Source organism: Catharus ustulatus, chromosome 20 (genome assembly GCF_009819885.2).
Source record: "Catharus ustulatus isolate bCatUst1 chromosome 20, bCatUst1.pri.v2, whole genome shotgun sequence".
Lineage (NCBI taxonomy): Eukaryota > Metazoa > Chordata > Aves > Passeriformes > Turdidae > Catharus > Catharus ustulatus.
The window spans coordinates 11,298,772-11,309,700 of NC_046240.1; the positions used below are offsets into that span (position 1 = coordinate 11,298,772).

A 10,929-nucleotide genomic window follows, 5' to 3' on the forward strand; every position below is an offset into this window, starting at 1 on the left:
AGGATCACTTGTGCACATAAACAGAGTGAAAATTTAATTACAAACCTGCATTCAGCATTCTCTGTGCTAATGACAGGCACTAATGACTTTATTTAAATGACTCTGCAATGCTCCTGTGCTGTGGATCAATGAGACACCTGGGCTGCTCCCAGGTACCTGCCCAGGGCTCTCCCCAGCCCTTCCAGGTTAAAAACCTGAGGTGCTGTGATTCACAGAGCAGGCGAGGCAAGGTTACAAAGTCTGCTGAAAGTTTTTAAAGAAACTCTGTTTGTGCAGTGATTAATTTGCTCCTGGGGCCTGTCAGAGCCCTGAGCTGAGGATTACAGTGCCCAGCGTGGGATGTGCTGCAGGCTGAGCATTCCCAATTCCTAGATAAAAACCAAATCTCTCTGAGAAAGCTTCTGTACACAAGATATTTCCTTCTAATATTACTTCAGAATTGTCTCATCTTGATAATTAGACTTATTTTTGCTCCACAACCAAGGGAACTTTTAATTTCTTCACAAAAAAAACCTAAGAATTTAGTGCAATGCTGCATGAAAGTAGCAATCCCAGGTGTTGGAACTGCTGGCAAGACATCCTTGGGAATAATTCCAGATCTTCTGACTGATTCCAATTAAAACAGCCCTGGAGCAGCCACCTCCAAACACAGCAAGGTGTTTGACAAACCTCCCTGCTCTGCTGGCTGAGGCAGACAAGGGGCACTGGAACCTTTGCAGATCCCAGCACTATGGAGGTGTCTCTGCTCAGAGATTTCCTTTAGATATTTCTACATCTAAAATAATTACAGGACAGCAAAGCAGCTCATTAGCAGCTGGTTTTTCTCCATGGGATCTCGTTTCAGAGCCCAGCAGGAGATGACCCAGGCAGCAGCTGGAGCTGGGCTCTATCAGCACAGGGAAAAGCAGGTGCCAGGTCCCTGCTGGAGCCAGCTCTGGGCTCTGGGATGGAGCCTGGCTGGCCCAGGGGAGCTGGAGCTCTGGCACTCACCAATCCAGCACTCCAGGCGGGCACAGGGAGTTGTTTTCACCACGTCTGGGGGGTCCACGCCGACGTTGAGGCACAGAACTAAGGCAACACTCACAGTCTTCATCTGCAGAGAGCAAGAGCACAGCTTAGTGCAGGGCTCAGCCTTAGTGCAGGGCTCAGACCTCACCCCAGAACTCCTGCAGGCTCCAACCAACCTCTCCCACCTGCACTATTTTAAGCAGGGCCTGACTGATGAAATTTTTCATGTTTTTTATTAGAACAGTACTTAGGCTCCACGTTACTATTTTTGTTATTATTTCCAGAGCCCATTCTTCTCTTTCTGAGCATGGAAATGGGTGCCAGTGAACTTCTGCTACTCAAATTAGCCATTGTCCAACTGAAACACATTATTAAAACATGAGGCAATGCTATTCAGGGGCCCTGACCAAAATTATAATGCAGTGTGTGATCTCTAATACTGAAACTAAAAGAATTACAATGGAAAAACCCCCAAGTGACAAACAGAGCCATGAAAAAAATCAAACCAACAAACACACACTAAAACAAATCTATTTAGTGCATTTTTTATTTGGTTTTCTTCACGTGTTGGGTTTTCCTGGAGAGCCCTGCAAGGAGAAATCCTGGCTCAGCTGGGACCCAAAACTGCCTCAAACCAAAGACAAACACCTTGGCCAGCTAAAATTACTGCTTGAAAATTATCACTTCACAACTTCATGTTTTTTTTCCAGACTCCCTGATGCCAACACTAAACCAGAGCAGGAAGCAGAAGCAGTGAGAAGCTCTCAGTGACTGCAGCATTCAGGGCTTGCCTGCAGCAAGGCCACCCACATCCCCACCTCCCCAGGGTGCTCCCTGCAATCCACAACAGCACAGGAAAAAAACCCCCAAATTTCACACTTAGGGAAAACCCTAGAGCCACATAAATGTGTAATTTATCCAGAAAGTGGAGCAGCCAGCCAGCACTGACAGGCTGAGCAGCAGGACAGAAATCCTGCAGTGTTCCTCATGGCCATGGTGGAGAACATGGAATAAAATCCAGCCAGGACTGTGGTTTGTGGCTTCATCCCAGCCTGTGTTCCTGCTAACAAACCCTGCAATCCTGCACATTCCTCATGGCAGGAACTACCCAGCACAGACAGGAGAACAGCAGCCTGAACAGGAATTCCCTGGCCAGGATTTCCCAGCTGTGGGATTGCCAGGAGTGCCCAGGAGTGGGTGTAGAGCCCAGAGCTGCATTCAGCACTGGGGATTTGTGCCTTAGAGCACTTTGTCACAGTTAGGGACATGCACAGAAAAGCAGCCACTGGCACAACCAGGGCCAGCTGCAAGGTGCAGCCCAGTCCTGCAGCCCCTGCAGTGCCCTGAGCAGCTCAGAGTGCTCTGGACCACCCAAACCCACCCAAACCACCCCAAAATCAGCAGCCCCAAGCACTGCACAAGCCCTGCCCTGCCCACAGGGACCCCCAGCCCCTCAGGAGCCAGGGATGGGGGAGCTGCAGGGTGTGCAAGGGCACAGACCCTGCCAGAACCATCCCACACTGCCACACACACTGAGCACCCCAGGGAAACACAGAAAACCACACTAAATGACTTATTAGACATGGAAACACATTAATCATCCTTCCAAGAGAAAGTATCCTGCCAAGCAATCTTCTCCATCTCATTTATTTATTGTTTCCCATTTGCAGTCTAATACTGACTTATTTTTCAGTGTTTTGCTGGTAACATCTGATTGGTGGCTTATGCTGAACAGGCTGATATTTATTTTCCATTCCCAGGTTTGGGGTTTTAAATAAGTGTTTCTCCTGGAAAGCTGACAGCAAACCCACGAGAGGAAGAGGAATTGATCCCAGAGATAAATGGGGTGATTTCCCCTCTGCCACCTCCCCCGAGGATGGAAAGCCCTGCACTGCACACCATCAGTTCTGCTGACAGAAAAAACGTCTGAGAGTCCTGAGAGCTGCAGCTCATCCCTCTCCCCTCTGACCCTCCTCACAGGGAGGGTTTTTTCTCAATATCCCACCCAGCCCTGTCCCCTGGCACTGCAGCTCAACCCAGCTCAGGGGGGTTTGGGGACAATGGATGTGACTGATCAAAAAGGAAAAAAAAAAATCCAAGCCCAAAAAACCCAATAATTTCCCATTTCTAAACTCTTTTGGAACACACCAGAAACCTCACTGCATATTTAAAGGTCCTTAATAGAAGCAGCACGAGGACATTCTCATCTGTCATTAGGACAGTGGAAATTTTCTTTTCCTCATTTCAGGAGGAATCCATCAGAATACATTTCCATGGATTTTTGTTAGAATTAAAAAATGGAGCAGAAGAACATTTGGCAAGTCTGTAAGAAAACCCAATATCCAAAGTGCTCTGTCAGCAAAGGCTCAAGATCAAAGCACAGCAGCTCTTAGTGTGGGCTCTGCACTTTGGAGTGTCATTTGTATGTTAAAAAATGGGATACAACTCCCAAGCTTGTACTGCACCCGATTTCAAGTGATTTAATAACTCTGGGTCAGAACCTGCAACACTGAAATGGCAAAACCCACTCAGACAAAATGCTCTTCCTGAGAAGTGATGGCAGAGAACTCATCCCAAAGCCACTGAAATGGGACTCAGGAGCAGAGGGAGCTCTGCCTCTGCTATTAAAGCATTTGACACTAAAATTTACATCTTATGCTAAAGACCTTTTGAAATATTCCTAATTCACCTCTTATGTCATTTAGAGGCCAAACAGATCTGCAGGTGAGGACAGTGCAATATCTGCAGGTATTTTCAGCTAGGAGAAAAACCATTATGTTCTGGGTTTGATTGAAAAAGTGAAGTTTTCTCATCCCAGGGAGCTGCCCTGATCCCACTGGAGCATCCCTGAAAGGACTCCAGGCCAGGCTGAAACCAAAACCCCCATTTATGTCAGCCTGAGTGAGAACAGGTTTGTAACCCAGAGAGCTGCTTTATATTCCAGTTCAAGTAACACCAAGAACAAGTCAGTGCATTTATGGGAAATTCTGCATTTTGTGGTACATTCAGACTGGACGTTTCAGACCCCATTAATATTTGATTTTTGCACTGCAATTTGCAAGCTGAAAACTTTCACTTAAACATCACCCAGATGAACACTCAAGTGTTAGAAACCTGCCTGGGTTTATGCCAGAGAGTTCAAATTGCTTCTGGGAGTTAATACAAACACAAGATTAAGTCAGCATTAAACATGAAATATATGCAGTTACATTATTTTACAGAGTTGAGGATGAAGTTATCAGCATTAAACACAGATACAGGGACAAATTTCCAAATTCCAAATCCTCAAATGAGTCTCCTTTGCAAACCCTCCCTGGCCAGGAGGCTCAGTTTCCTCCTTGTGCAGGAAATTCATTCAAGCCCTTTTTCCAAATTTTTCTCTACACACATTCCAGATTGAACACAAATTTCAGCCCCAGCCAGGAGCTCCCCAGGTAACCAGGAGAGATCAGAACAGCCCCAGTGGACAGGAGGAAACTGTTCTGCAGCTCAGCTCACTCTGCAGCACCACAGGCTCCCCTCTGCTCCTGCCAAGCTTCCCCTTGGGCTCCCAGCCCAGAGAGGTGACAAGTGGTGACATCTGTCCTGCAGCATCCCCAGGGCTCTGGCTCCACCTCCCCGAGGAATGCAGGTCTGGGAGTAGCCAGGGAAAAGGCTCAAGGTGTTGAACAGGCAAACAAAGCCCCGAGGTTCTGCTGCACCACACAACTGCACACAAAGGAGTGATTCCCAACACAAGGGATGATTCCCAAATATCCCACCTGGGACCTCCCCACCCAGGGGAACAGAGCTCCCTTCAGCTCCTGCACCACCTGCAAGGCAAAGCATCTTAAAAAAAAAATCATTCGTTTCAATGATTTTTTTTTTTTTAATGTAAAGTTTAAGATAAATAAATTGTTATGGGAAAAAAATCTCCATGTGCTTCTCCACAGCAAGAAAAGCAGAATGCAAAGAACTCCTTCAAGTTAAAATTAATAATTCAACAGCCCTGCAGGTTGTCTCCAGCCATCTGCAGCCCACAGTGAGTTCCTGGTGTGCCCAGCCTGCTCTGGATTCCTCGATCACCTCCTCCTGAGGGCTTGGCTCCCTTCTCCAACCCCTGAATTCTGCACTAATATTGGAATTTCCTCACAGCTTCCTCCTGCCCAGCACAGGCAGCTCCTACACACGGCTCCAGTGCTCACACAGCCCACCCTGAGCTGAGCTGCTCCTCAAACACTTCAAACCCTCCTGGGCTGGAGGCTGAGCTGCCCCAGGTGCCCACAGCCACCCCCATCCCTGCCCTGGGACCAGTGCCATCCCTCTGGGTGACAGCAGTGACACCCAGAGATCATCAGAGCTCCAGGGTGACCCAAGGTGCCACCCCCTGTGCTCCAGGTGACAAACTCCAGGCTGCAGCAGGCTGATCCTCACTGCCACAGCACAGACTGCTTCCCAACACTGGGATACTCAGAGCCAAAATGGGGTTTCCTTCCCTGGCAATCACTTCTTAAAAACAATGAAAATAAAAGAAAGCAAACATTTTACTCCTATGATCTTTGCTTTCTTTATCCAACCTGCAAAAGAGCTGACAAGAGGCGTGTTGCAGATGTCATTCCCCATTTCTCCTGACAAGAGTTTTCCTCCTGGCCTCTGCTTTGCATTCCTGCAGGCTCCTCAGCATTCCCACTCCTGCCTGGCACTGCCTTTAAAAGGTGTCTGTCTGCCCAGCACTGACTGACAGCTTCACATCTTCCTCACAAACTGTTCCTGCAGCCCCTGAGCTCCTGCAGGAGCCACAGGCTGGGGATGCACTCGGAGTCCCTGAGCCACAGCCAAGAGCTCCTCATGCAAAGAGCTCCTGCACCAGGAGCCTTCCCCAGCTTCTCAGGGCAGCAGAAACCACCAGCACAAGCCCATGGGCTCAGCTGGGGTGCCAGGCTGTGCTGAAGGCACACAGGGCTGGCCCTGCCCCAGCAGGCTCACCCCCATCCCTGCCAGGGCAGGGCACAGAGGGGCTGAGCTCTGCCAGCCACAGCAAAGCCAGCAGGACACAGCACAGGGCTCCAGGCACCCTGTCCCACACCTCCTCCCTCCTCTGGGACTGCCCTGCTCTGCACAGCACTGATCACACTAATTACAACAATCACCCTGAGCTCCAGCCCTACCCAACCAGAGCTGGAGGTCACCCAGCCCAGCTCAGCAAGGATCCATCAATAAATACAAAATCAGAAATAAAAATTCTGGTGAGGGAGCTGCTGGCAGAGCCTGTGGGACAAGGAGAGGCAAAGGAACCCTTGAGCCCCTGAGCCTGGCACTGGGGTGGCACTGCCACAAACCTGGGCTCCAGCTCACTGATAATGCACTGCAACACCTACAGAGCTCTCCAGAGAAGAACAGGGGAAAAGACAAACATCCAACGGGTTTATCAGACCTGGCAGTGCCACTGAAAGCTCCAGAGGGATCAATAACCCCTCAGTCACCTCTGGACTGGCCAGGGGAAAGGTCAGCACAGCACTGAGCCAGTGAACAACAGCTCTGAGAAAAATCCACAGCCCAGCTCTGAGAAAAACCCACACAGCTCTGAGAAAAACCTACACAGCTCTGAGAAAAACCCACACAGCTCTGAGAAAAACCCACACCAACTGAGAGAAACCCACACCAACTGAGAGAAACCCACACCAACTGAGAGAAACCCACACCAACTGAGAGAAACCCACACCAACTGAGAGAAACCCACACCAGCTCTGAGAAAAACCTACACAGCTCTGAGAGAAACCCACACCAACTGAGAGAAACCCACACCAGCTCTGAGAAAAACCCACACCAGCTCTGAGAAAAACCCACACCAGCTCTGATAAACCCACACCAGCTCTGAGAAACCCACACCAGCTCTGAGAGAAACCCAGAGCCCAGCTCCCCAAAAAAGCCACCCAGCCCTGCACACTCCCATGGGTTCCTGTGCAGGCAGGTAAACTCTGCCCACCTGAATTAAGCACATTTGTATGCAGTCCTGCTTTAATCTGCATTTCCAGAGAAACCTAATTGTGGATTCTTCTTCTCATAAAAACAGGATTTAATTCTCACTCAGCAAGTTATGAGGCAGCAGGAAAAAAAAATGTTGAGGTAAAACTATTACAATCAGCTTTGTTGCTTTCTGCTTATCTTAGAAATCAATATAAATACAGCAAATCTTAATTTAAATATTCAGAATTTAATAGCAACTTGTCAGTAAAACCTGGTGTACTTGGAGTCTTTTTCTTTAAATCAAGTTATATGCTTTGGTTGTTACCGAGGCTGGGAGATTTAATTCAATACACAAAGCATAATTCCAACCCTCTTGTGTTAAAAATATTCTTTAAATAAATAATAGATCAAAGCAGTGTCACTTTGATGGCATATGCAGTCCATGGAAGGGGGAGAGGAAGGATTAAATGTTTTCAGAGCAGCCCTCATGGAGGAAGGGGTGGGGGACACCAGTGAATTCTCACTTCTTTTCTCTACATTTATGTTCATTACTCTGATTTGATTCTCCCCTTATCAGAGCTCTGCCTTCTAAAGAACCTTCAACTTCACATAAACTCTGGGGTTTTCAGAGCAACTGAGCAAGATGAAAAGAAGAGTCAGTGCACTCCCAAATCTGTGAATCACTTCCTCTGGCTGTAGCAGAGCTGGGATCACTCCCCATGACTCCTCCACGAACAAGGCAAAATCTGCCCCTGCTTGGGGCTGCCGTGAGTCACAGGGAAATGCCCCAGCCCCACCTGCCCTGGGGCTGCCACAGCCTGCTCTGGGCTGACCTTTGAGCACTCAGAGACAGGCTGGGGAGTTTGGGGACAGGGAATGGCCCCCATGCTGGGCTGTGACAGTTCATTTATCAGACTGCAGGTACAGGATGCTCTCCACACCCAGCTCACAGCCAGAGGCTCATCCCCTGCAGCAGCAGCCCCCAGACAAGAGCACAGCCCAAACCATCAGCCCTGTGTGGGAAAGGAGACAAAAGAAGCTGCAGAGAATTGGGGAGGGGGCCAGAGCCTGGCAGTGGGGCTGCAGGGAAGGAAGGACTGGGCTGAAGGAGCAGAGGGACCCCAGGGGCTGTGGGCACTGCCAGGGCTGCAGCAGCTCTGGGGGAGTGCTGGGAGGCAAGGAAAGAGGAAGAGAAGGAACTTCCTGAAAACAGCAGTAATTACAAAACAAGCAGTAATTGATTTATGATGCCAGGCAGCAAAACAAAGCAGTTCAGGAGCGAAAAGGGGAAAAACCAAGAGCCCGTGAGTTTTCACCCTGGTGGCTGCCAGGGCACTGCCCTCACACCCCCAGTGCCCCACAGAAAACCCCACAAAGTCCCTGGGGTGCTCTCCAGTGCTCCATTCCCTGGACAAAGCTGTGACAGCCCAGCTGCCACCTCCAGCAGGGCCATGGGAAAGCAGCAGAGCTGCCCTCCCCTTCTGCTCACGGACACGAGGTCAAACCAGATTAGATTCCATGAACTGTTTTGCAGGATTAGCTGAACTCGAGCTCACTGGGTGGAAATATTTACCAGCCATCACCCCTGCAGCATTCCAAAGCCCATCCTCATCCCCTTCCCTCCTCAGCTGAGCTCCTGCCTTTGCTACCTCACATTAAGCACTCAGGAGACAGCCAGTGACAGCTAAAAAGGGGAATAAAACACAAGACACAAAAAATAGCTGCTGAGATTCAAAAGTAATGAGGTTGAGCACTCTCAAATGAGCTGCTCTTCCTCCCTCAGCTGTCTTTACCTGCTTTTGGTATCTTCCTATGCACCTGTCCTTACACAAAAAGTAATTATACACAACAGCAAGTTTTCCAAACGATCCCTGGTCCAGCTGCCCAGACACAAACGACACCTGAGCTGCACCACTGGCCCTGCTATGAAGTTATCTGGCTCCAGCTCACAGAGGAAGCAGAAAATTCGAGATTTGCTTCTGTTTTCTTCTTTCTCAAGAGTCAGATTCACTGAGCTCATGCAGCAGCAACACCACGACATTTCTGGCAGGGGAGAGTCCCAGAGGAGGAGGCTGCAGCTCCTGGGAGTCAGGCAGTGGGAGCTGGGCTGGGATGTCCCTGATGGTGTGAAACATTTCACAGCAGCCACAGAGAGCCCTGACCACCCCCTGTGCTGCTGCTGCACAACCTATTGATCAGCCCAGCCAAGCAAAGTCATTCCCGAATTAGAAACAGGCAACTCTGCAGATCAGGAAATGAGGGAGCAGGAAGCGTCCCAGGGAGGCAGAGACACCTAAAATAGAGCAGCAAGCTCATCACACCTCCACAGCCTCCTGGAGAGCCTCCTCTGTGCCAGAACCCTTGGGAGCAGAGCACCCAACGTGGTGTCTGTGCTGCCTTTAAATCACATCCAAAACGTTCCCTTCAGCCCAGCACTGATCTGCCAAGTCCCATTTTCAGTACGTGCTTTCCTCATGGTTCAGAACTTCTGAGAAGTGCAGTCACAGTCTGGGAACACTGAGACCCAGGGACAGCCTGGGCATATGGCCCCTGCAAAGAAATCACAGCCTGCAGTTTCCATAAGTTATTCCACCCTATTAGAAGAGAATCATAAATGTAATGGAAAGCTGGCCAGAAAAACCCAAAAATATCTATAAACACAAAGTTATGGGTACAAGAACTGTGAGAGCCAGGGAAGGCTGGAACCCAAAGCAGGTTCCAAGGACAGAAGTGGAGAGGATGGTCCAGGACATTTCTCAGTGCTTTGTTTGCTGTTTACTGAGACATTTAAGGTGGCAACAGAGGCAGCAGAGGATCCCAGCTGGGACTCTCCTCTGTCACTCTCAGTTTAACACACAACACCTCCTCAAACACACCAGGAGCTCCTGTAACACAACCAGAGTTTCACCAGAAACGGATTTCCTGCCTCCAAAATCCCCCAATCTGTTTCTCCAGGTGCAAGGCCACCCTCACTCTGCATTCCACACACTCCAAACCCTGTGCAGCTGCACCTGCAGCCTGCTGCAACTCCTGCACCCGCTGCCCTGGAGCTGCCCGTGTGCCTGCTGGGCTCCAGGGCTGCTCCTCACCTCTGCACTGCCCTGCCCAGAACACGCCAGGAGCCCAAGTTGCACTTAAAGAGCCGAAATGAGGGAGCTGCTCCCAAAGCCCGGTGCTGTGAGCATGGGATCAGTGCTTCTGACCCATCTGCAGCTCTGCTTCCCTGATTCCACATCCCTGGCACACGAACTGTCAGATGCACACCCAGCGTTTCATCTGGCAGCAGCTCGGCACCCTCCGAGCTCTGACTCCTTTTCCACCTGCTCCTCCTCCAAACCAATCCTGCCCTGGAGCATTACCCGGTCCTTCATCCTCCAGCTCTGAGCCAAAGACTTGGAGCCTTCGATCTTCTCGCAGTGCCTTTTCTTCATAAAGGCCAGGGGCAAGTTCCAGTCCGTCAGGTCGGACTCATCCTCCTCCCCGAGCCCCAGGAGAGGCGACTGCAGCATCTCAGACTCCATGGGCGGGGAAGCGCCGGGCAACACGTGGGCAGCGATGTCCAGCCCGGCACCCAGCGGGGCCGGGGGTCCCTCCGGCCGGAGGGCGGAGCAGGGGGGCAAGGGCAGCGGGGGCTGCGTTGGCCGGTGCGCGGGGAAGGACGGACCCGGGGCACGCAGCGCCTTCACCCGGCGCAGGCAGCAGCCCCGGCCGGGCTCGGTGGCGCGGCCCGGGGAGGACCGAGGGGCCGGCGGGGACCGGGCCCGGGGCCTCCCTCGCACCTCTACCCCCGCGGGCCCCGCGCTCCCTGCGGCGGGCAGCGCGCCCGGCCCATCGCGGCTCCCTCGCACACCGTGGGGCCGAGGTCGGCTCGGCGAGCTGCGCTCCGGGGACGGGCAGGGGCGGACGGGACGCGCGTCCCGGGGCGCCGGCGAGCGCGGCTGGGCTCAGCACCGCGGCACGGGGGCGGCCATCTTG

General features: G+C 51.2%; 1 protein-coding gene across 4 annotated transcripts in view; it reads right to left on the reverse strand.

The window, feature by feature from the left end:
* RPTOR (regulatory associated protein of MTOR complex 1) overlaps positions 1 to 10,615 on the reverse strand; it is a 95,872-nt gene extending 85,257 nt beyond the window's left edge. For 2 of the 4 annotated variants that reach the window (XM_033076737.2, XM_033076736.2), the window contains exons 1-2: positions 10,314 to 10,615; positions 991 to 1,093 (exon numbers count right to left, since the gene is read on the reverse strand). In XM_033076737.2, coding sequence (XP_032932628.1) covers positions 991 to 1,093; positions 10,314 to 10,475 — 265 coding nt within the window. In that variant the 5' untranslated portion in view covers positions 10,476 to 10,615. The remainder of the gene's footprint in view (positions 1 to 990; positions 1,094 to 10,313) is intronic. The other 2 variants (XM_033076739.2, XM_033076738.2) reach the window with 1 other exon arrangement.
* Between the last annotated feature and the right edge of the window lie 314 nt (positions 10,616 to 10,929).